We start from the raw sequence: 27,267 nt of genomic DNA, 5'->3' as shown, positions 1-27,267 counted from the left end.
CATTTGTCCTATCCTGTTCTGCAAGTTTGAAACCCTTATAAGTCACTATACATATGAAAGAGCAAGAGCTTTTGATTCATTAATTTCTCACTGCCCATATTATTAATTTTACCAAACCATAGTAATAACAAATTGTCATTTGATAATTAATCATTCTTTTTATGAAAATCATTGTTACTTGTGAACGTAGGCATTTCAGGAAGGCTTTAAGAAAGCAGAATCCTCTACAGCTGCTCCCACTTCACAGCAAGCATGACGCACGCTAAATGAACCATTCACCATTTGCGGGTTCAATTCAGTTCAATTCAATTCAAGTTTATTTATATAGCACCTTTTAAGATACAAATCATTACAAAACAACTTTACAGAATATTATGTTTATACAATATGTAGCAGTAGCTTATAAGTGGTGACAGTCAGTTTGTACGCATATGACAGGATTTTTCTGAAAAATTAACACAAGATTTAGTCAGCCAGATGATGAACATTATTAACAGCAATTATTATATGATGCAGTCACACTTGTAGCAAAATTTGTAAGTTTTGTTTTTTGATTCAGGGTTATCATCTGGGGTCCTCTGAGGGGTCAGCATTACCTCTTCTCAGGTGTTCTGGATCCAGACTGGAGCTTGTGTAAATCCTAGTTACAGAGAAACAAATAGAGACATCATTAGCATAGCTAATTTGTTATTTTTATTATTTTTATAACATTTTTCTTTATAATTGTAGCCTACATAAATGGGTAAAGCAAAACAAATATGATAACTTTTTAACTGCAGGCAGATTGTCACAACCACACCTGCTACACTCCCTGAATCGGACACTCATGCCACACCCACTCGTCCCCAATCACCAGAATTCTAAACACCTGTGCGTCATCACCAGTGCGCCATATAAAGCCACCAGTCACCATCACTCAGTGTCTGGTCTTGCACCGATCTCCTCACTAACCTGTACGTCATTCGTCTACCTACCTGATCTGCCTTACCCTCTTCATCCTCATCGGAATTCCTACTACCATCTTCTTCGTCTGAGTCACCATCTGCATCACCATTCACCTGAAGGAAAGTTGTGTTGTCTCTGTGTCTACTACGTGTCAAGATTCACCTGTGTCTGAAACCTCTGATTAATATTAAATACTGTTTCACTGAATCCTCTGTGTCCTCGTCTGTGTCTGACAGAAGACCAGACTAAATGCAGAGCTCTCCAGATACAGGCGAGGACCGCACCGCGGATCCCTTCACTGAACTGGTTCACGCTGTACGGTCCTCACTAATACAACAAACTCAACTTTCTTCACCGACTGTCAACAGTTCTATCACCGCTACACCGCCGGTCACTTCTTCAGTTGCCCCTGCGAGTCCCATGGCCAAACCTGCGACATACAGCGGCACGGCGGAGGATTGCAGCGGGTTCCTACTACAGTGTTCCCTCTACATGGAATCCAACGCTCATTTATTCACCACTGAACGCAGTCGAGTGGCATTCATCATCAACCTGCTCTCAGGTAAAGCTCTCCAATGGGCTCAATCTCTCTGGGACTCTAACTCCTCTGCCATTGGATCAGTCACTAATTTCTGTTCTCAGTTAAAATCCGTCTTTGGTCAACAAACTTCGGCATTATCTGTCCATGATCAACTATTTACAATTCGCCAACAGAGAGATGAATCCGTGAGTGATTATGCCGTACGCTTCCGTACACTCGCTTACATAAGCGGCTGGAATGAAACTGCCTTAATTACAGCATATCGCCACGGTTTGTGTGACAAAATACAAGGGTTGATTGTGGTATATGAAGACTCACTGGGACTGGAGTGTCTAATCCAGAAATCCATTAGAGTTGCCCAGAGACTCACTGCCTGTCATCAGCTCACTCCCGCTGTACTTCCTCCGCCCGCTATACCATCTGTCGCTCCTCCAGCACCTGAGCCCATGCAAGTGGATTCTAACCACCTATCCACATCGGAACGTCAGCGGAGGATTAACACCGGGCTGTGTCTCTATTGTGGGGGAGATGGACACCTCTTACCATCCTGTCCAGTACGACCTCCACGCCCAGCGGTGAGTACCATCCATATTCCACCTCAAACTGCTCCTCTGACTAAAACCTGGGTTACTCTAAGACATCTCCATTCTTCTGTTTCAGTACAAGCCCTCATCGACTCCGGTTTGGCGGGGAACTTCATCAACCGGCAAACATTAACTCGTCTAAGTGCCAAACATCATCGAAGCCCCGTCGAACTCAAAATAACGATGATACAGGGAAAGCTTCTGGGCAAGGGTCGTGTCCACCATTTCTCCCCCACAATCATCCTCCGCGTGGGACTCCTGCACGAGGAAGACATCACGTTTATGGTGCTGGAGGAATCCACCGCAGACATCATCCTGGGACGCCCCTGGCTTAATCAACATCAACCTCACATCCATTGGCCCACTGGTGAGATCCTGAAATGGGGACAGTCCTGTCATCGTACCTGCATCACTCTTCCAGCTAAAATTCCCAAGGTCATTCCTCCCATAAAGAAGTCATCCCTACCGGTCCAGTCCACATCAGTGGAAAGCCCCGACACTAAGGTAGATCATATCATCCCTCCTGAATATCGGGCGTTCCAGGATGTGTTCAGTAAGCGGTTGGCAACGAAACTTCCACCTCATAGGCCATGGGACTGCGCCATAGACCTCCTGCCTGGAGCAACCCTTCCTAAAGGACGAGTCTATCCACTGTCCATCCCGGAGCAGAAGGCCATGGAGGAGTACATACAGGAAGCCGTCGCTCAGGAGTTCATCCGACCATCTACTTCCCCTGCCGCTTCCAGCTTTTTCTTCGTGGCCAAGAAGGACGGAGGCTTGCGGCCGTGTATTGACTATCGCCATCTCAACTCTCAAACCATCAAATTCAGCTATCCTCTTCCCCTGGTCCCAGCAGCTTTAGAACAACTACGCGGAGCCAAAATCTTCACTAAACTGGACTTGAGGAGCGCCTACAACTTGATCCGCATCCGGAAGGGGGACGAGTGGAAGACTGCTTTCATTACTCCTTCCGGGCACTATGAATACAGGGTCATGCCGTATGGGTTATCCAACAGTCCATCCGTCTTCCAAAATTATATGAATGAAGTCTTCAGAGAATACCTTAACCAGTTCGTAATTGTCTACATCGACGACATCCTCATTTACTCCACATCCAAGGAGGAACACATCCAACATGTCACACTCGTACTCCGAAAACTCCGGGAACACCACCTCTACCTCAAGTCTGAGAAATGTGAGTTCCACATGCCCTCAGTCCAGTTCCTGGGATACATCATCGACCCACAAGGCGTGAAGATGGACCAGGGGAAGGTGGACACCATTACACTTTGGCCTCAACCTGGTTCCATTAAAGAACTCCAACGCTTCCTGGGCTTTGCCAACTTCTATAGAAGATTCATCAAAGATTACAGTTTACTCAGCTCCCCTCTGACTTCTCTCCTCCGGAACCGGCCCAAGTCTCTGTCCTGGAACCCCGAGGCCACTGAAGCTTTCCACCTACTCAAGCAGGCCTTCAAGACTGCTCCGATCCTAGTCCACCCTGATCCCAACCAACAGTTCATCGTGGAAGTGGACGCCTCATCAACCGGGGTCGGAGCGGTCCTGTCCCAGCTGCAGGGGGATCCTCCTAGACTCCATCCATGCGCCTTCTTCTCAAAGAAGCTATCCCTGGCGGAGCAGAATTATGACATTGGTAACCGTGAACTACTGGCCATCAAGCTGGCTCTGGAAGAATGGCGTCATTGGCTGGAGGGAGCCCAGTTCCCTTTCGAGGTAGTAACAGACCACCGGAACCTGGAATACCTCCGTGAAGCTAAGAGACTGAATCATCGCCAAGCCAGATGGGCCTTGTTCTTCACGAGATTCAACTTTAAGGTCACTTATCGTCCTGGCTCCCAGAACAATAGAGCCGATGCCCTCTCCCGTCTTCATCAAGATGATCCTGAACCCGAATCTCCGGAACCAATCCTCCCTCCAGCCATGATTGTAAGTCCTATCCAATGGAATATTGATCATCAGATTGAACAAGAAAACCTTCAACACCCTGCTCCGCCGGGAGGTCCAGAAGGGAATCTCTTCGTCCCTCCTCAACATCGGATTACCCTCCTGGACTTAGCTCATACCTCTCCGGGATCTGGACATCCAGGCAGGAGGCGGACCCTCTCGCTCCTTCAACAACGTTACTGGTGGCCATCGATGGCTCAGGATACTGTCCGCTACCTCAAGGGATGCTCCGTCTGCGCCATAGCAGACACCCCTAGAAGACTCCCGGAGGGTAAACTGGTGCCTCTGCCCATTCCTGAACGTCCATGGACCCATATTGGTATAGATTTCATGACTGACCTCCCTCTTTCTCAAGGCTACACCTGTGTGCTGGTGGTGGTCGACAGGTTTTCAAAGTCATGTAAACTCATCCCTCTCAAAGGGCTTCCCACTGCATTTGAAGCGGCAGAGGCACTATTCCACAATGTATTCCGCCACTTTGGCATTCCAGAGGACATCGTCTCCGACCGGGGTCCGCAATTCATCTCCAGAGTCTGGTCAGCTTTCTTCCGTCTTCTAGGGGTGTCCGTCAGCCTCTCTTCGGGATACCATCCACAGACCAACGGCCAGACGGAGCGTAAGATACAGGAACTTGGGAGGTTCCTGAGGATATATTGCCACCGTAACCAGGACTGTTGGAGCCAGTACCTACCCTGGGCCGAATACGCTCAGAATTCCCTCCAGCAATCCACCACCGGGCTCACCCCCTTCCAATGTGTCCTCGGATATCAGCCTCCACTCTTCCCATGGTCAGGTGAGCCCTCGGAGGTCCCAGCGGTAGATCACTGGTTCCGGCAGAGCGAGAGGGTCTGGGACTCGGCTCACGTGCATCTCCAGCGGGCAGTGCGGAGGCATAAGGAGCAAGCGGCGCTCGTCGAAGACCTACACCGCAATACCAACCACCTGTGCGTCATCACCAGTGCGCCATATAAAGCCACCAGTCACCATCACTCAGTGTCTGGTCTTGCACCGATCTCCTCACTAACCTGTACGTCATTCGTCTACCTACCTGATCTGCCTTATCCTCTTCATCCTCATCGGAATTCCTACTACCATCGTCTTCGTCTGAGTCACCATCTGCATCACCATTCACCTGAAGGAAAGTTGTGTTGTCTCTGTGTCTACTACGTGTCAAGATTCACCTGTGTCTGAAACCTCTGATTAATATTAAATACTGTTTCACTGAATCCTCTGTGTCCTCGTCTGTGTCTGACACAGATATAGGCCTATATTATTAAAAATATATTATCATTACAAATATTTGGATTGTCCCTTATTCTGTTTCTTGTTTTCATAAAGAATAAACACTTAGACTATAGGCTTTCTGTCACACTGTCTGGTCTCTGTTTCCCTGAGTCTCAACTAGTTGTCTCACTTCCCCATAGGCACTTCAATTCCCACAAAGCCTTGTCCCTTGTCACAGTAATTGCATTCCTGTTAATTGCCCTCAGGTGTCTTCACTTGCTAGTCATTATCCTCCCTATATTAACCAGTCCTTTTCTGTTTGTCTGAATGGAGTCCTTTCCTTCCGTCACCCAGTTTCTCGCATTCCGAGTTTCTAGGTTCTATTCCTGTTCCGTTCCTGTTTCCGTTCCTGTTCCCATTCCTGTTCCTATTCCCTTTCCTGTTTATTTGTTTGTTTGTTTGGATGGATTTTTGGTTTTGTCCCCTGAATTTTGGATTCTGTGTTGGATTACCCAAAATAAACCCACACTGCGTTTGGATCTCTCGTCTCCTGTGTTCCCTGGGTCTCCGACTGTAACACTTTCTACAGAAGGGCCTTGCATCATGGCAGTGCTGGGCCCCTTCTGGTGCCTGCTTTGGATTCTGAGATGTATAGTTCAGAATCATTGGGGTCTTACAAAAAACCTTAAGTGGAGTCCTTGTGCTTGTTAAAGGCTTTCTTTGTCAGGTCACACAGTTGTTGAATAGGCATTGTGCAGCAGGCCATAATACCTAAATGGTGACTTACAATAGGATGGAGGTTTCAGAGGAAAAGGCACTTGAAGCTGGTGTCCTCCTCCATGCCAGGGTAATTGTACGCTCCGAAGTAAGCTAGTCAAAGTCTGTTGTAGTAAGAATAGGGATTTTCATGCCTGCCCTATTTGGTGTCTAGGGCAGCGATCAGTCCATGTTCAGACTCTGGGTCTGAGAATTCCTGTATGATGGCTTGTTTAAGCTGCTGGTGAGGCCACTCTCAGGATCAGTTCCTTTGATGTCCTCATGGTCTCTGCTGCTGAGCAAGGACTGGAATTCAGGATTTTGTAGTCGGCAGGACTGTTTTGATTCTCTCTGAACCATGTCAAACTCAGGGTTTGGACTTAAACTCTGGCTGCATGCAGATGGCCTTCTAAGGCGTCAGCTCTGGTCACTCTCTAATTAAGTTCCAAATACACTGTTTTTCACAGTGACTTTGTGTGAAACAGTTCTCTTTCCAAATCCTGTCTGATGGTATTTTCCGGCTGCACTTGGTGTCCAGGAGCTGTTAGAGCCTCCTGAAAACTGGTGATTTCCTTCTGTTGCCCCATTCTGTAAGGTTCTTTGCATCTGTTCTGTACTTTCTCTCATTGAGCAGGTGTCAGTTCCCTGTAGAACTCTTTGACTTGCAAGTTCAGATTATTTATTATTTATTTTTCATTAATTTACCTTTATTTAGCATGAATGTACCGATTCAGCTAATTTGATTTTTTTTTTTTTTTTTTTTTTTGATGTTATTATAAATTCTGAGATTTAATTAAATCAGTTGGTTTATTTAATTTTACTTTTAGTTTCCTAAGGCTATTAGGACATTTTTATTTACATTTTACCTTTACATTATTTTTTATTTGGCCATCAAATGACCACTTCACAGGCAATGGTGAATTCATAGTTAGCTACGCTTAAATAACATCATTAATTTGATGTAAATGTTTCACATGAGCGGGTCACTATGAATACAATTATACATAAGAGTTAGCTTTGGCTACACACAGTTCTTTGTTTACGCATAGGTCTGTGAAGTGAGTGCTGTTATCAGTTTAACCTGGAAAAGTCTGCTCAGATTTCCAGGGCCACATGTTGCTAGGAGACCAATGCAAGCTTACATCACAGTCCATGCAGAGCAGCGATTGATCTGTGTTGACGTCATGCAAAGGAAGCTCACATGTGGTCAGATGAGGTGTGCTCAGTCATGACGTCACAAACAGCAAGTCTTCACAGGCAATGGTGAATTCATAATTAGCTATGCTTGAATACCACCTTAAATCTGTGAAATGAGGAACATCGCTCAGATCACCTACAACAGTGCTGAAAGTGGGGATTTCTTTGCCGAAGATTACTGATTTATTCTGGTACCATTTATATGGGCTGCTAATCTGAGATTACTTCGTCAGAAAATGCATACTAACAACAGAAATTAGGGTTCCTTCGCTAATATTAGGTTAGATTCTTATCGAACGATTTAAACACACAGCACTGAAAACTGTCTACTGCTTGTAGGAAGACACATTCAAGCTGTAGTTTTATCTGATTTTGATCAGAAACTGGTCCGTGCATGTATAAGAAGTTACTAAAATTTATGAGACAGAAGCATAAGATTGATTACTTGGTCTGCTTGCAAACAATGTTTAAAATTATGCAACCATTCTAAATTATTGCTAGTACAGCATATAAAAACTATTATTTTCCTGGTTATGTGTATCTGTCTAGCTCATCAAGGTCTCTGTGAGTCATTTCATGCACTGCTGCATGTATTATTGGAGGTATTATGCTTCTGTCTGCAGAGTTGTTAAGCAGAAAGTGCTGGCTCGTCCTTCATAGTTTGGTGCAACCCTGAGGGAATTTGCACTGAGCGAGGGTGAGGGGGTAGGGTATCTCTCCCACTATGGGTCCTTTTGCAGCCTAAGTTTTGAAGTTTGAAGTTTTCTCTGGACCAGATCAAGTTCATCTTGAGTGTTGTCCAGCTTTTCCAGGTCCTTTCTGGCTGCCTTTTGCAGCTGCTCTTGTTGTTAACAGCAGCTGTCAGAACCTTTTGTGTTCTGTTGGTTTCCTCCTGTAACTCCATTCTGATGTGGTCCTTGTATGAGATCATTTTACGTCCTGTTTCAGACCCATGAAGACATTAGTATAACTAAGATTTGTGTTGGACATACCATGTGGGTGTTCTGCCCTTCGTAGCATTCACTGTGCTATTAAAAACCCCCAATAACTTAATCATTCTTCTCTAAATAAACAGTTAAAGGTACTAGTAACTGAGCAAATAGTATTAAGGAAGGATACAACTAAGTTTTTTACATTAGCTGAGAAGAAATGAAGATAGGGAAACAGAGAATGGAGTAAGTGAAAAATAAGAAACCAGGGATTAGGTTAAATTTAAAACTGAATACACACATACTGTATTTAAAAGCTTAAAGTAAAGGATGTTAACCCCTAATTGTTAAAGCTATTTGGAAGCTTAACCTAAGATAAAACAATGCTAAGTCATGTTAGCTTAACCTAAGGAGGTCTGTTTACAACATGGCACCACCAGGTGACGTGTGTGCTATGTGGAGTTAGCACTTCCTGTGACAAGTCATTGTCATGGTAACCAATGCATGCTAGTGCAAGTCAAGCAGTTTAGTGTCTGTCTATTTCAAAGAAGTTGCCCACAGATTTCTTGTTGCATTAAATAAGCACTTCTATGAGTGATTCTCTAATTGCACAATAAACATCTTGCACTTGTTTAAAGAATAACAAAACAGGTTTGCTGTAAGTTAAAGCCAGTTTAAATATGTGTAGTTCAGACAGGACCACTTTGGCAAGTTACTTGAGTTTATTGAACACAATTTATCCTTGGCGGTATTGTTCCTTATGGGGGTTCTTGCTCCCAAATTAATTGAACATCCAAGACCTTAAACGTTAACCCCCAAACATAATGAGTTGTGTTACCTCCTTAAGAAGAACCCCCCCAAAACCATCCTTTTCCCATTCCTGCAAAAGAGAAAAGACAATATTATTGAGATATTCTTAATGCAGCCTACTGGCTAGCAGAGGGGTATTCTCCCCTTTAAAAGGAGGGAGAGAATAGCAGGCCCCTCTTTAATTTAAGTAGCGAGGGGTGTTCATGCCCCTGCAGTCAAAGCAGCAAAAGGTTTTCTTTCCAACTGGAGAAAAAAGCAGACCCTTTTTCATTTTTGAGGGGTGTTCACTGAGGCATAGAACAGCAGACCCCTACAGTTATAGCAGCAAGAGTATTCTCTTCAGTGGGAAAAAGAGCAGGCCCTTTTCTATTCGTCCCTCGTTGAGGGATAAAACAGCCGGCACCTGTAGTTATAGCAGCAAGGGTGTTCTCTCCAGCGGGAAAAACACTTTTCATCCCTCGCTGAGGGATAGAGCCGCAGACACCTCTAGTTATAGCAGTAAGGGTGTTCTCTCCAGCGGGAGAAAATAGCAGGCCCTTTTATTTTGTCCCTGGCTGAGCGATAGAACAGCAGACCCTTTACACCTATAGCAGCAAGGGTATTCTCTTCAGCGGGAAAAAACAGCAGGCCCTTTTCTATTCATCCCTCGCTGCAGGATAAAACAGCAGGCCCCTGTAGTTATAGCAGCAAGGATATTCTCTTAAGCGGGAAAAAACAGCAGGCCCTTTTCTATTCGTCCCTCGCTGCAGGATAAAACAGCAGGCCCCTGTAGTTATAGCAGCAAGGATATTCTCTTAAGCGGGAAAAAACAGCAGGCCCTTTTCTATTCGTCCCTCGCTGCAGGATAAAACAGCAGGCCTCTGTAGTTATAGCAGCAAGGATATTCTCTTAAGCGGGAAAAAACAGCAGGCCCTTTTCTATTCGTCCCTCGCTGCAGGATAAAACAGCAGGCCCCTGTAGTTATAGCAGCAAAGGGTTTTCTTTCCAGTGGAAGAAAAGAGCAGGCCCTTTTCTATTCGTCCCTCGCTGAGGGATAGACCAGCAGGCCCCTGTAGTTATAGCATCAAGGGCATTCTCTCCAGCAGGAGAAAACAGCAGGCCCTTTTCATTTTTGAGGGGTGTCCGTCCTTCACTGAGGCATAGAAAAGCAGACCCCTACAGTTATAGCAGCAAGAGTATTCTCTTCAGCGGGAAAAAAAAAAAAACAGCAGTCCCACACTGAGGGATAGACCAACAGGCCCCTGTAGTTATAGCAGCAAGGTTGTTCTCTCCAGCGGGAGAAAACTGCAGGCCCTTTTTTCTTGTTTCAGGGGTGTTCATCCTTCGCTGAGGCATAGAACACCAGACCCCTACAGTTATAGCAGCAAGGGTATTCTCTTCAGCGGGAAAAAACAGCAGGCCCTTTTCTAACAGCAGGCCCTTTTCTAACTCCGCAGCATAAATGGCTGCCCACTGCTCCGGGCGTGTGCTCACAGTGTGTGTGTGTGTGTGTTCACTGCTCTGTGTGTGTGCATTTCGGATGGGTTAAATGCAGAGCACAAATTCTGAGTATGGGTCACCATACTTGGCTGAATGTCACTTCACTTTCACTTTCACTTCACTTTCTATTCGACCCTCGCTGAGGGATAAAACAGCGGGCCCATGTAGTTATGGCAGCAAAGGGTTTTCTTTCCAGTGGGAGAAAACAGCAGGCCCTTTTTCCTTTTTGAGGGGTGTTCATCCCTTTCTAAGGGATAGAACTGTAGACACCTGTAGTTATAGCAGCAAGGGTGTTCTCTCCAGCGGGGGAAAACAGCAGGCCCTTTTCTTTTTGTGGGGTGTTCGTCCCTCACTGAGGGATAGAACAGCAGACCCCTGCAGTTATAGCAGCAAAGAGTGTTCTCTCCAGCGGGCCATATTATTATTATTTTTTTTTTTCTATTTTTATTTATTTATTGTAAATGTATGTTATATGAAATATCCACTTAGTCATCACTAACTAAATCCAGTCTGTATCCAGACCAGAGGGTCACTGAAGTCACCCGGATCCAGTACGTATCCAGACATGATGGTGGATCAGCACCTAGAAAGGACCTCTACTGCCCTGAAAGACAGCGGAGACCAGGACAACTACAGCCCCAGATACAAATCCCCTGTAAAGACCTTGTCTCAGACGACCACCAGGACAAGACCACAGGAAACAGATGATTCTTCTGCACAATCTGACTTTGCTGCAGCCTGGCATTGAACTACTGGTTTCGTCTGGTCAGAGGAGAACTGGCCCCCCAACTGAGCCTGGTTTCTCCCAAGGTTTTTTTCTCCATTCTGTCACCGATGGAGTTTCGGTTCCTTGCCGCTGTCGCCTCTGGCTTGCTTAGTTGGGGTTACTTCATCTACAGCGATATCATTGACTTGATTGCAAATAAATGCACAGACACTATTTAAACTGAACAGGGATGACATAACTGAATTCAATGATGAACTGCCTTTAACTATCATTTTGCATTATTGACACACTGTTTTCCAAATGAATGTTGTTCAGTGCTTTGACGCAATGTATTTTGTTTAAAGCATTATATAAATAAAGGTGATTGATTAACTTTGTATATTTAGCAGTAGATCATGCTGTATACCATTACTCTGCCTCAGAAGCCTGTCCAAAATCAGTTCATGAGGTGACTACGTGCAAAAAATGCTGCATGCAAGTCATGGGGTGTGTTCAACTTGAATCACGGCTACGGACGGCGATCAACAAGAGCAGGAGTTGAAATTAAACATGTCAAGTCGGACACTTGGTGTTTGCATTCTTTATCACAGATGAAGTAAATAAAATGCAGTATTTGTCAAATACACAGATGTTTCAGAAACGTTTTTATGACCAACAGAAACACTTTTTATATATTGCTTAATACAGCACCAGATTTTCAATAATAAAGTTCAACATATTTATACTATTTAAATACTTATACAGTGGGGTATATACGCTTTTATCTGTGTTGTATGATAAACGTGACTCAATACAACAGTGCAACTACATTAAAATGTTTTTACCATTCTAAAAACACAGATTTATGGCCATTATAGGAACTGCAAATGTTGAATAAACCCTGAAACACATGTGATCATTGTCATGCTGTAAATCTGGCCAATCATGAAGCAGCTGTGTCGTCATCAGCACTCCTGCAGTCACTCTGGAGAAACAGCTGCTCTCGAAACACTCTTGCGGTACTTTGATTCCACAAGTGACAGTCATGTGGCGCCGGTGCCATCTCAAGTCGGACAACATTTTTAACTGGCATGCACTGCTTCAAGTCAGATTGCGATTGGTTTGCGCAGTGCTGTGTGAGTCGAATGCAACTAATGCCTGATACTGATACTTTAGATAGTCAGCTGTCTGAAGTATCGGATGCAGCCAGTAACTTCTAACTAGTGATTCCCCGATGGTTTTAGATGACGATTACTCCTCGTTGCCCCGTTGTTCAGAGAATAGTACACCAGGGTTCTTACACCTTCAAAAGTACTCCAAGCACTTCCAAGGACATTTCAATTTTCCAGCACTTTACCACTGTGGTAAATGACCTGTTTACATGCACAATCTTACTTTGGTTAAAGCACACGCACAGATACAACACAGACACACCTTTCTTTGTAAACCATTTTGAAACAGCACTCTCTTCCACCCTCAATACCTATACCTTTAAGAAGGCACTGAACCCCCAGTTGCTCCACGGGGGCTGGATATATAGCTGCCCACTGCTCCGGGTGTGTGTTCACGGTGTGTTCAGTTCTCACTGCTGTGCGTGTGCACTTGGAGGGGTTAAAAGCAGAGCACCAATTCCAAGTATGGGTAACCATACTTGGCAAATGTCACGACTTTCATTTTCACTTTAATCGCGACAGTTTTAAGATTTATTTTTACTGAGCAGGTAAAGTTATTTTCACATTTATATGCTCAAAGCGCACTTTCCCATGGAAAACAAAACCAAGCAGATTTAACAGGGGGCAAGTATTTGGTTCTCGGTTTACTAGGGCTGTGACGGTGGCTGATTTTTACCACTGCGGTAGTGATTTTTGAAAAAAAAAAAAAAATTATATATATATATATATATATATATATATATATATATATATATATATATATATATATGTGCTCAAAGTCGCCGGTGCGCGCTTCCTTTAAGTGCGTATACTTTCATATCAAACTGCAAAATAAACTATATGCAAGCACTGTCATGGTCAGTTAATTCATGGAATTACCAAAAAAGGTGATTAAAGCTGACTTAAACTGTGCATGCATGTCATATAATTTATATATATTATATACAGGATATATTTATATGTATGCAGGTATAAAAATCAGCCCAACACTGTCTCACTCATCTAACACATCCTATTTAACTCGTCAGTTCATGTTTATTTGAGCACTTCTGTCAGTGAACGCCACATGCAAAACACTAAAATAAATATCAAATAAATAATGCTTATTTAGGCTACAAGAAAGTAGCCTAAATAAGAAAGTTAAATACTCCGTGTCTAACGGACGCGAGCGACGCAGCGTGACAAAATACTCATTATAATCAGTGATGCTGCACTGGATGCAGCACAACAAGACATGAAAAATCCCTGTCCGGTCTGTGAGGTACTGACACTGAGTTCAAATGTCCTGTATAGACATTAGATAGACTAAACCTGTCGCAACGCGGTTGTGTTGCGTCCGGTTTACTTTTCCTCCACCAAGCAAGCTCAGTAGCTAACTCCTCATCTGCACGCGCTCTGTTTGAAATAGGAATCGTTGCCATATTTCTTGTTACCATCTTTCATTTATCACTGTCTCGTTTGTATTTGGCAAGTTTGGAGAAAGCCTCACTAAACCTGACCAAACAGCGTTTGAGATCACGAGAACTTGTGCAAACGCTGATGGTTGACATGAATGCGGATGACTCCAGATCTGTGATGCGGTATTTGCTTTTCCAACAAGATCCATCGCCCAACACTAAATTAATTTGCTGAATGCATAAACTGTATTTTCCTGTGCTCAAATCTGTCAATCTAAAGGAAACGCTGTGTTTAAGGTAATTTGTTAATTACCATAGACTTAGAATTTGCAACTATTACAGTTATTAGACACATATTAAAAATCTTTGTATCATGCTTGCTTTAGAGTTGTAGCAACTGGCCACCGTGGTGACGCGGTTGTCACGGCAACCGTCACAGCCCTACGGTTTACCATAATTTGTCATTACCAAGCCAATGCTAACTGAAGCAGCAACCTCCAGCAAACTGTTTTTTTTTTCCTTTTCTCCCTTCCCTCTCCTCTATCGGAGGGTGTGCGTTAATAAAGAGCACACTACAGCCACACGTGCAGACTCAAGCGGGGCTGCTTATTTAATGAAACCATGATTAACCATTCATTAAGAAAGCAAATTATTATGAACCAATGCACTGCATTTTCAAGCACTTACTTAAATCCAATCATTTTTAATTAAACCTTGAAAACACTGCATTCAATTTCTAGCACTTTCGAGGATTTCAAGCAACCATACGACCCTGTACGACGGCGAACATGATGAGTATAAAGCCTTGACCATTTGGGAAGGTGCGCGCACAGTCAGCAGAAGCTAGCAAGTGGAGCAAGGCGACAGCATAAATCCTGCTTATGCATCGGCAGGATTAGCACATGATACTGGACACTAGATAAGCCTCACTGAGTAAGCAGTCCCAATATCCTGATACCTTTAAGCAAATACCTTCTCAAGTGCATAGAGTAGGGCAGGATCCCCTTACAGAAGAATAGAAGTAGCGAAGGATGCTCTTTTAAAACAGCTAAAAAGATCAGAATGCCCCTTTAAAGCAGTACGCTATATGGTTAGTACATTGATTTAAACACAATGTGTTGGCAATAGTCGGATAAGTTTAATGAAAGCATCCCCAATAGATGCCTGAAGCAGCAGCTCGTTCATATCAACAGCCTTGACCAAAGATTAACAAGGCTCGTTAGTAAATTAACTATTAGTGTTACCAGTGTGATAATATGATAGCATACCTAGCAAACATAACTTAACAATTAGCTTTTGACAATGAGCAATGTCTGAAGCATATTTGCCAACATAGCACTAGGCAATAAAATAATAAAAAACTTTGCTTAGCTTCGTAAAGACGTCCTGAGATGAATTAAAGGTGAAATGGTCAGTTGTTTGTGGATGCTTTGATTCTTCTTGAATATAAACAGATCTTGTGTAAAGTTGTTGGGTCAGTCATATTAGTACAACTTTGGTGATGAATCGTGGGCAAAGTGTCTATATCAATTGATAGGAGACGTGGTAGCTCAGATCACTTCCAGTCCATTGCTTTACAAACAATGTGGCAAATTCAGTTAAGTTTATTACTTGAAATCTGGTGACATACTCTGGGAATCCTGTAAAAAATCCTGTTTTTTTAATGCTTCTTATGGAGATAGATTCACCATCTGGTTAGTTCCTGTGCGAGCGATAGCTCTTGCAAGCAGTTTGAGTCTTGCAAGCCATTTGAGCATACTTACCGAGCAGTAGTGCCATGTATATATGTCCCGTGTCTAATTGGAGAATGGTAGTGATTGGAGCCATTTGACAGCTGACCACATCAGCTGGTCACATCTATACCTCCGTGGCCTGAATGAACTAACACTCTGCACGATTTATGTGTTTCTTCATAAACACTGAAGTACAGTATTACACCTTTAGTTTCACTCAGTGAGTGAAACACAGTAATGACAACCAGGTTGCTAGGCCGGTATAAGTACAGTCAAAGTGTAGATGAATTGCATCAATCTAGTTATAATATGTAAGGCCTTGATGATGTAGAAAGAGTAGAAATACTCAAATCTACCTTTTTTATAACACTGTACTGACATTTCTTTGTCAGACATTATGGTACAGTTTGGACTGCTGATCTGAGGTTTCTTCATCAGGACAGACTTACACTTTAATACTGAAATTAGGGTTTCTTCACTAAAATAAGATTAAAGGCTTAGTCCACTAAAAAAATGAAAATTATGTCATTAATAACTCACCCTAATTTTGTCCCAAACCCATCAGACCTCTGTTCATCTTCGGAACACAGTTTAAGATATTTTTGATTTAGTCCAAGAGCTTTCTGTCCCTCCATTGAAAATGTATGTATGGTATATTGTCCATGTCAAGAAAGGTAACAAAAACATCTTCAAAGTAGTCCATATGACATCAGAGGGTCAGTTAGAAGTTTTTGAAGAATTGAAAATACATTTTGGTCCAAAAATAGCAAAAACTACGACTTTATTCAGCATTCTTCTCTCCCGGGTCTGTTGTGAGTTTAAAACACATCAGTTTAATGATATCCGGTTTGCGAACGAATCACTTGATGTAACCGGATCTTATTTAACCAGTTCACCAAATCGAACTGAATCATTTGAAACGGTTCGCGTCTCCAATAAGCATTAATCCACAAATGACTTAAGTTGTTAACTTTTTAATGTGGCTAACACTCCCTCTGCATTAAAACAAATCAATATCCTGGAGTAATTCATTTACTCAAACAGTACACTGACTGAACTGCTGTGAAGATAGAACTGAAGCTGAACACAGAGCCAAGCCAGATAACGAACGAATGATTGACTCGTTGATTAATGCTTATATTGGAGACGAGAACCTTTTCAAACGATTCAGTTCCATTTGGTGAACTGGTTCAAGAAGATCCGGTTACATCGAGTGATTCGTTCGTGAACTGGATATCACTAAACTGCTGTGTTTTGAACTCGCTCACAACAGATATGGAAGAGAAAACAATGCTCAATAAAGTCGTAGTGTTTGCTATTTCTTGACTAAAATGTATTTTCGATGCTTCACAAAATTCTAACTGACCCTCTGATGTCACATGGACAACTTTTAAGTTGTTTTTATTACCTTTCTGGACATGGACAGTATACCATACAAATGTTATCAATGGAGGGACAGAAAGCTCTCGGACTTAATGAGTTATTAATGACATAATTTTCATTTTTCAGTGAACTAACCCTTTAACCTTATACTGATACCATTAAGCATGAAATACATAAAGACTCTTGCAATCATAAAAGTGGTACCAATTCAAGCCCCTACTTTATCTGAATTTAAACAAGCCAACAAATAGGGATGCAAATGAGTATCTCAAGTCATGCCCTATTCTAACCTGGACTATCAAGCACACGCTTATAGGTTGACAGTGTTTTATTGTATTAACCTTTGTTTTATCATGACCGCATTCTCCACCAATTACTGTAGCGAATCAGCTCAAATTGGAATATGAATAATCAAATCTTAACTAGTTATGATAAATTATAAATATTTAGATCTGCTGTAAGAATTTACTTGACCTCTCAGTGTCAACTGTCTGTCAATTCTATGAACGCTCCTTTCCTGTTTAAGGAAAATAACGTTCTTACTCTACAATACTAGTCAGAGCATGTAGCGAAAATCTACATGAACAAGGGTACTACTGACTCGTGACTGGAGTTAGTTTGCTGCCCAGTCCACCACAAACTCTCAGATTAACATTGACACTTACACCAACTCTGTCCTGGAGCACATCAACAGATGTGTGAGCAGAGTGACCACACACAAAAATATGTATTTTCCCCAATCAGAAGCCCTGGATGAACAGAGAAATGAGCTCGTGAGAATACAGGTGGATCTGTCTGAATGGTTTAAAGAGGGACTTTCCCTTTCACGCTCGTAAAAAAAAAAGGGTGGCGGACGAGAGAGAGCCTTGGGTAGGATGATGATATATCTTTAACACTTTCTGATACTGAGGTTAGTGCTCTGCTGGGTTTTTACCCAGGAAAAGCAGGAGATATTTGAGGATGGTGAAGAAGCTGAAGCTGAGCCTTCTCAATTCTCCTGCCCTGCGTATGTAGAGCTGTTGGAGATTATTGAGCGAAAATTACCTTTTGACCATAGCCCTCCAGCTCAGGTGAGCATTTCATTTGTGACTGATCTCCATACAGAAATTAAAAAGAAATGAAAGATGCCGTTTTCTTCCCGCATCCAGCAGTTTCGGCATGAAAGAAATCTGCCGACATTGAGGTGATGCGCAAAATCGGCTAGGAGGGAATGCCCCCTGTAGAAAGAGCTAAAAAGTTTATAAATAATTTTTATCTGTGAAAATTCTTTCTTTCTGCAGGGGAAACATCCTCTCTTAATCTCCCTCCTTGCCATCTAAGCCCCTTCAGAAAATCATCTCGCTTAAATGGCAAGGCATACGCAGTAGCAGGTCAGGCTGTGGCTTTATTACACACAATGCTGGTGCTTCAAGCATATCAGATTGATCTGCTAAGAGACGTGGATAGAGGCAGGGGCCTTTTTCTGATCAGGTAGCTGAGCTGCGCCGCACCACGGATCTCTCTCCGTGCTACCAAGTAGGCCGCCTCTGCCATGGGCAGGACTATGGCGGCCATAGTGGCAAGGGAGAGACATCTGTGGATGAACAGACATCGGGAGGAAAGAAAATGCTTTCTGATCGATGGTCAGGTTTCGCCTTCTGAATTTTTCAGTATTTCCGTTGAGACGGCAATTTGAGAACTTCAGGGAGACGGAGGCGCTCTGCTGTTTTCAGATCCTTCATACCACGAAGGTCCAGGTCTGAGCCCAAACAACATAGGGGTCCTGGTCTGTCTAGATCTGAGGATCAAAGATGGGCACAGAAGGCTAGTGTCACAATTCGCGCTCCTCCCCCACCTGCGGGCAGGGGTTAGAGGAATCGTGGGTCACGAGGAGGTAAGCAGAATCTAAGCGGTATGATCTAGACGAGGCAGCGTTCTCGTCCGAATCTGAGTGATACCGAGGTATCTACTCGTTCCCTTTGGGGATTTTTAACCCTCTGGAGTCTAAGAGGTTATCAGGAGAAAATAGCCTCATAACGCGTATATGCATTAATCGACTTCAGATTGAGGTTAGGTGGAAACCTCTCGCATAACAGTCTGGACCTATGCTGGACCTATAATGTTTTTATGGTTCTATGTCCATAGCAACCACCTGACTGATGGTCCAGACTAAAAGGAGGTGCCCCTTGAGCGGGGCTCCGGCATAGGAGGGTGGGTGAGTAAATGTAACCCTCTCTGTATATACTTATGTGTATTTAATTGCTGGTGGTTAAGTGTAATAATAAACTCTGTGATTTTCCTTTGCAGTGCTCAGTTACAGTGTTTACTAAACCTTCGCCAGCAGCAGCCATCCGGCTTCATGTATCATGCATTCACTGTATTAGGCGGCTGAGATCACAGGTTTCTGAGGGAGCCCCCTTGATCATCAGGCCTGGCACAGCACTGCAGGGAATTTCATGGATGTCTGGCCAGGTCACCCCGAGGGGTCTCCTGGCCGCTTAGGGGTGCTGTCGCATCTACCGGGAAGTGGAGGTGGCAGTTACAGAAGTCTTCTTGTATATGCTGCTTCAGGTGATGCTCCCCTCGCCCGAGGTTTGTAAAATTGAGCTTGCCTCTCCATGAGATTCAGAACGTCTGCGATGCTTAGGAACCTTTAAGTACACACGCTAAGCTTTGTGTACTTAATCAAAGCCACATGGTGGTCAGTGTGCACATGAACACTTTGCGTACTTTCTTAAAATCCACAAGTGGTAAGTTTGCACGCAAGACTCTGCAAACTTTCTGAGATCTTGTACGATAAGGGTTACATGCTCCGCTTTGTTCCCTTTCTTGAGATGATTAGACCTTGGTTCATTGAGCTCCATTCAGCCAGTGTGTATTTGTTTATACACCTCAAGCATTGCTTCCCTCAACATGAGGGGCTATTTGGGTGATTCTCGTGGTAATTTAGCAGCGCTCCCCTTTTTCCAAAAAAAGGGTCGCCTATGAGTGCGCTACTCTGAGCTCGGAGTTCTCCGTTTTTTTCCCAGAGCACTCCAGTATTGTTTCCATAGATCGAGTTGATGACTCTCAGTCATACTGTTTTGAGATGCAACATTCCATCTATGAGCTGCTCTATCGGAGTGCCACGGGAGCCCCTCCTTAGAACAGTATTTGAAAATCCATGCTATGGTAATTTTGCACGTGTAGTCTTTGCACACTTTCTGAAATCCACACTGTGGTAAGTTTGGACGCTAGTATTCTGCGTTCTTTCTAAAATCCTATATGGTGAGGGCTTTGCGCGGTTGCTTTGTGCCCTTTCTTGAGTTGGTAAAAGCCCTGTTCTTCTTGGGCGCGACTCCACCTATGTATCCTCGGATACCTATCTAAACAGGGTGTTGCTACTAGAGAACTGTTGAGACAGCTCTTTTAGCAAGCTTATGCGTAAGTTAGCGGTAGCCCCTGTGTGACAATTTCTTCAGATGAAGAAATTAATGACGTGCTCTCCCGGTGCTGATTTATAGTCACGCCGGTAGTGACGTCGGGGCTGTCGCCGGCCAACAAGTTTTCAATGTATGCTTCAGACACGGGTCACAACAAGGTTTTCCCCAAAGCGCCCCCTAGAGGACACAGTGTCTCGTTCCCTAAAAAGTAAGGGAAAGATGAGTTTAAGAGAATGGAAATATGGAATCCCAAGTTTACAGCAATACGTTAAATTGCATAGACATGATCAACCACCAATCACTTAATTAACCCTCGCTTTGAGTTCCTCAGTGAGGTTAAAATTATATTAGATACACCAGTAAAGGTCACAGTCTGGAGGTAAAGTTACTTGCATCTCCTGTGAAAAAGGAGTCCCGTTGAAAGGGCTATCCCGATGTCGCTGGTTGGCTGGAAGTTCAGTAGTCGCTGAAGTGACGTCTTGAGAAGCCCTGGTTGAGCGTTGGATGAAAATGCAGAGTTGTGTGGCTGGTTGAAGTTGAACTTGATGTTACAAACTTAACTCAGAACACAAAACTCTCAAACGGAAAAGAAAAGAAGTAAAGTTTGACGAGACTAGGTTGTGTTCCTTCTCATTGTGGCTAAGTAACAGCAGGCGTGCAGACTGAAGCACGCTGGAACCGCGCTCAAAGAACAGCTAACAGTGATGACTAAGAGCATGGCTAAAAGCTAAAGCTAGGTAGCAAAGCTACAAGCTAAAAGCTAAGAGCAGGCATGACTAGTAGCAGAAGCAAAGCTAACAACTAAAAGCAGGCATGACTAGTAGCAGAAGCAAAGCTAACAACTAAAAGCAGGATTTTATGGTGTCCTAAGTATTTAAACTGGCCTGTTGGCCACACCTCAAATGTTGTCTTGACCAATCAGATATTGTCTTGGCTCGGGGGTATCATAAATCATATGTTTATCTTACCAAGCATCTGGTCCGAATTTTCCCACTCTTGCAGGGTCTAATTTTGGACATGATTCCTATAACCAGGTTATGATATATTTGACAAATAAATGATTGTCTGAACCAATTCAAACAAACAGATTCGATTATATCGATACTAGACATGACTATGTATCCTATAGTTATCAAAAGACATACACAATAAGTGATTATAACATGATAGTCGAATGTGTGGGTTACATATAAATGAAAATGGAGTTAAGCGATGGAATGATATTCATTTAGAAGTCATTTTGGAGTTCATTTTCGTCTATATATATGTACAAAAGACAGTTTCTTTGTCATTCTCTGACATAGGGATGTTTTTTTGAAGACCAGAGGTTCAAAGCCCCTCCCCCCTTAGGAATTTCAGTCTGGTTCTGCTAGGTGGGGGGGAAGTCAATGGAAGTGTTTAACTAATGGGTTTCCATGTGATGTCCAGTTACGAACAACAAATTTGACAATCTTTTCTGCAAATTAAAATTGTCAATAATTGTTCTAGTGGTGTTAATGTTGAAAGCTGTTGTGTGAACAAGTTGATTGGTTGGTTATCTTCCTTGGGACTTGTGGCACAGAATGTTTTATGAATTCCTGAGGAATTCGGCTCATGTTCTGCTTTGATAGACTCTTTAATTTGTCTGGTTCGACTCATTTCTGTTACAACTGCATTCCTGTTTATGGCTCCAACACCATATTCAAATTTGCAGATGACACCACGGTTGATAGGTCTGATCAAGGATGGCGATGAGTCAGCCTACAGGGATGGGGTATAGCACCTGACTGTTTTGTGTGGCATCAACAATCTAGAACTACACACCCAGAGATCATTGTGGTCTTCAGGTGGACTAGGAGTCATGCGCACATACCCATCTACATCAATGGAGCTGTAGTGGTGCGTGTGTTGAGTTTCAAGTTCCTTGGCATCCACATCTCTGATGACCTCACCTGGTCCCAGGATCCTTATGGAATTCTACTGCTGTACCATTGAGAGCATAGTCTCATGCCTCTCACCCTACCCATGGACTTTTCACACTCCTTCCATCTGGCAGGCATTACAGGAGCCTTCCCTCTCACACTAGTAGGCTCAGGAAGAGCTTCTTCCCCAAGGCTGTGACACTTCTGAACGCCACACCACCAATCTAACTTGCACCTGCTCTCTTACTGCTGTAAGGGAAACAGGTCAATTTAGCTCAAAGGGAATCATTTAAGATTTTAAAGGGAATTTGAACAGAATCACTGTTTCACGGCTGGTCACGGAGACGCCCTGCGATTCAGTGAACTAGCTGTTTAACATCAAATCTGCGCTGGATACTAATATCCAAACTATAGTGAAACACTATCAATTAGCACAGTAACAAGATCGGCAGTTTAAGACATTAACTTGTAAGCACAAAACACAAGATACTTCTCTTTTCAATATGAATAAGGCTTTATTAGATAAATCTAAGACATATAAACTAATCTAACACATAAACGCACGCACACACACATTCACACAAGTTGTAGGAAGGTCGAAAGTTAAGGAAAGATGAGTTTAAGAGAATGGAAATATGGAATCCCAAGTTTACAGCAATACGTTAAATTGCATAGACATGAACAACCATCAATCACGTAATTAGCCCTTGCATTGAGTTCCTCAATGTGACTAAAATTATACTAGATACACCAGCACAACAAATATCTGGGGATACGTTGCCTTAGTTTCCTGTGAAAGGAACTCCCGTTGAAAGGGGTATCCCGGTGTCGCTGATTGGCTGGAAGTTCAGTAGTGAAGTGACGTCTTGGGAAGCCCGTGGTTGTTGGGCGTTGACTGAAAGTGCAGAGTCGTGTGCGCTGGTTGAAGTTGAACGGGCATCCGAGGTCAGGCGTCGGAGACTCGACGTTACAAAACTTAACTCAGAACACGAAACTCAAACGGAAAAGAAAAGAAATAAAGTTTGACGAGACTAGGTTGTGTTCCTTCTCATTGTGGCATAGAAGCAGTAGGCAGGCACGCTGGAACCGCGCTCAAAGAACAATGACGACTAACCGCATGGCTAGATGCTTATAGCTAAAGCTAGGTAGCAAAGCTACAAGCTAAAAGCTAAGAGCAGGCATGACTGATAGCACGAGCAAGGCTGGAACTAAAAGCAGACTAAAAGCCTGCATGACTGATAGCACAAGCAATGCTAGACTAAAAGCAGACATGGCTAATAGCAGCAGCTAGACTAGAACTAAAAGCAAAAATGTAATCGTATCCAAAGTATTTAAACTTTCTTGTTGGCCACCCCTCAAATGTTGCCTTGACCAATCAGATATGTTCTTGGGGTGGGTATCATAAATCATTTGTTTATCTTACCAAGCATGTGGTTCTTGCCTCACAGGGTCTAATTTTGGACACGATTCCTATAACATGATTATGATATATTTTACAAATAAATGATTGTCAGGACAATATCAAGCAAGAAAATGTGATTATTTCAATACTAGACATGACTATGTATCCTATAGTTATCAAAAGACATACACAATAAGTGATTATACATGATAGTCAAATGTGTGGGTTACACGTAAATGAATATGGAGTTAAGCAATGGAATGATTCATTCATAAGTCTTTTTTGAGTTCATTCTGGTCCATATATTATGTATAAAAAGGGTTTCTTTGCCATTCTCTGGCAAAGGACTTTTCTGTGAAGACAAAGGTTTAAAGCCCTTCCCCCTTAGGAATTTCAGTCTGGTTCTTCTGGGTGGGGGGAAGTCAATGCAAGTATTTAACTTGATCTCCTGGGTTTACATGTGATGTCCAGCGTTGCATTTCAATCACGAACAATAAATTTGACAATCTCTTCTTCGAATTAAAATTGTTAATAATTGTTCTATTGGTGTTAATGTTGAAAGCTGTTGTGTGAACAAGTTGGTTGGTTGGTTGTCTTGCTTGGTTCTTGTGGCACTAGAACTGATTTATGACTTCCTGAGGAATTCAGCTCATGTTTCAATGCACACAGCTCTGATAGACTCTTTGATTTGTCTGATTCGACTCATTTCTGCTACACTGCACTGGTCACAGTACTTTTACTTACATGTATTTGAACTACTCATACTTTTCACAGACTGCACACTGTTCTAGCTATTGCACTGTAAACTGTCTAAAGTTGTTACTGTTCAAAGCACAGTAAAATATAAATAATAAAATAAAATATAAAATATAAATATATATAAAAATATCATTGCACTACTGTTATTTTGCATAGAATACATTGTTTAACAATACTTTTGCCCACTCATCCAACTGTATTTATTACCACTGTTCTCACGTTGTTGCTGTTAATAATGTGTACCATATTTTCCGGACTATAAGTCGCACTTTTTTTCATAGTTTGGCTGGTCCTGCGACTTATAGTCAGGTGCGACTTATTTATCAAAATTAATTTGACATGAACCAGGTAAATTAACCAACAGAAAACATTACCGTCTACAGCCGCGAGAGGGCACTCTATGCTGCTCAGTGCTCATGTAGTCTACACTGAAGACGTGTAGACTACATGCCCTCCCGTGGCTGTAGATGGTAATGTTTTCTCTTGGTTCTTGGTTCTAAATAAATGCGACTTATAGTCCAGTGCAATTTATATATGTTTCTTTCCTCATCATGACGTATTTTTGGACTGAAGCGACTTATACTCAGGTGAGACTTATAGTCCGAAAAATACGGTATATGTAATCCTACATTGCTTTGTTCATAATGTACATACAATCCCTACATTGTATTTCTATTTATATTTTGTGTAAACTCCACTCAATACTGTACATAGCATCTCCACTGTACATTATGTAAACCATAGCTTCACTTACTCTGCAATTTTATGTATATACGCTATATTCTTGCACTTCTGGTTATATACTAACTGCATTTCATTAGCTCTGTACTTGCACTCTGCATAATGACAATAAAGTTGAATCTAATCTAATCTAATCTAAATGTAGAGGAGATAGAGCTTTTTCCGTGGCTGCCCCTAGATTATGGAATGAGTTTCCCCTCTCCTTAAAAACAACTCTTACTCTAGGGTCTTTTCATAGGATGTTAAAAACCTATTTATTTTCTTTGGATTTTAATAATGTGTTGTAATTTGTATGTATATCGATTGTATTTATTTGTTTTTTTAGTTGTTTTCTCTTTCATGTACAGCACTTTGGTGCTCATTGTGGTTTTTGAAAGTGCTCTAGAAAGAAAGTGAGTGTTTAGCATTAAAGTACCAATTCAGCTAAGTTGATTTATTATTATTATCTTTTTAAATTATGAGCTTTAATTAAATCAGCTGATCTATTTGCTTTTCCTTTTAGTGTCATACAGCAATTATGACCTTTTAGTTTTAATTTGACCTTATTTTAGTTAGTTGGACTAACACCATCTTCCCCAACGGTATAGAATTAGAGCAGTTCTAGCAACTGTTGTCCCCTTAATGTTCTGTAGAGGTTATTAGTAGCATAATTCCTGTCTTTTCTATTACCGTCCTAAAACCAATCCCTTGAGCAGACTAGAAACACTTCATAATGTCTCTGTTAATTTACCTTGAGGTGTTTGATGTGTTCCTGCTAGCATAGCTATCAGTCTCCCTAGGTTTTATTACCCTGCTGCATTCCTTTGAACAAGTGATAACTGCATAGTCATATCTCCTATCTTAAACTAAATAAGGACAGCCATTCCGTCTCCCTATGTCTCTTCCTGATTTTATGTCAGTTTTGTTTATTTGATACCTTCATAGTGACTTGTGAACCATCAGTGCTTTGATTAATAGTTTGACCACATGTACGTATAGCCTTTTCAGTGACCTGATATAAAATACCCACTAAGCATTGTCCGTAATCTCAAGTATATCTCTCTTTTATCTGTCTGTGTGCTGTAGTTGAGTAAAAAGCAGAAGTATGTGGAGCGAGTGGAGCGGTTGCAGCAGGCACTAGCACAAATACAGGTCGCATGTGAGAAACGTGAGCAGCTGGAACAACGTCTACGTACTCGCCTGGAGAGAGAACTGGAATCATTGCGAACACAACAGGTCAGTGTTTGAAAAATTTTCATTAGAATTTAGGGTTTACAGAACTAGAACTAAATGAAAAACTTTTCATTTCTTTTCATTTTATAGTTCTTTCCACAATCTATTTCCTAATCAGATTTATAGAAAATTGTGCCTTAATTTCCTAAAGCCCCCAGTGTGCAAAACAAAACTGACTGTAACCAGAGGAGAACTGAGTTGAATCAACACTGAAATAAATTGAGCTGAATAATGTCACTGTTGAGTTCACACTTACATATAATTGAGAAAATTTTAAGCATATTTGGTGTGCAGTCCTGAGGGAGGGCTCCAAGCTCAGAATATAGACTGAACCAAGAGAACCCAAATTCCTAGTATGGGATGAGAATAATTTAACAGTAAGGAGTTGGGTTGGAGGAGGGAGGCCAGAAAGTTGTCGTGGGCACGGTTTTTTATTTTAATTTTTTAATTTAATTTTTTTATGTTTCAAAATCAAGAACAATGGGCTACAAAAAATTATACAACCATCAACATAAAATGATAAACAATAATAACAAAAAATTAGGTTACCTGTTTGAACTTTTGGCTGGTTGTGGGTGATGTAAGTGAACTAAGCTATTTCCGCTACCTTCACACCTCTTACCGATCCTGTTTTCGATCTCCTTCATGTGCCTTTTTCAAGGCGCTCATTTGGAGAGAAATGAGGGAACCAATGAGGGAACATGGAAAAGCACAGGTTTCAACAGCTTTAATAACTTCACCAAGGCAGCTATCAAACACCAAACAGCCGAATGTCACCTCACAGTGGTGGTACATTTGAAGACCTCTGGTGAGTCCAGGGTGGATTTGCAGCTGGATGAACAGCGGAGATGAGAGAGAAGCCTGCACTATGAGAAAGTGAAGAAAAACCGGGATATACTGAAGTGCATCATTGATTGTGTCATCTTTTGGGACAGCAAGAGTTGTTTTTCAGGGGACATGACGAGGAGAAGGACACCATGAATCGAGGTAATTACTTGGAATTACTGTCTCTGCTATCAGAATTCAATGC

The 27,267-nt window shown here is 42.3% G+C and overlaps 1 protein-coding gene across 3 annotated transcripts in view; it reads left to right on the top strand.

The window, feature by feature from the left end:
- The window catches only part of amotl1 (angiomotin like 1), a 255,112-nt gene that overhangs the window by 146,119 nt on the left and 81,726 nt on the right, over positions 1-27,267 (top strand). For 2 of the 3 annotated variants that reach the window (XM_052617189.1, XM_052617188.1), the window contains one exon: positions 26,091-26,240. The exons of the other annotated variant lie outside the window; for it this stretch is intronic. In XM_052617189.1, the coding sequence (XP_052473149.1) occupies positions 26,091-26,240 (150 nt within the window). The remainder of the gene's footprint in view (positions 1-26,090; positions 26,241-27,267) is intronic. 3 annotated transcript variants of the gene reach the window in all.

Source organism: Carassius gibelio, chromosome A15, assembly GCF_023724105.1.
Source record: "Carassius gibelio isolate Cgi1373 ecotype wild population from Czech Republic chromosome A15, carGib1.2-hapl.c, whole genome shotgun sequence".
Classification (NCBI taxonomy): Eukaryota; Metazoa; Chordata; class Actinopteri; order Cypriniformes; family Cyprinidae; genus Carassius; species Carassius gibelio.
Note: the sequence above shows the minus strand (reverse complement) of the source record. Positions and strands in the feature narration are given on the sequence as shown.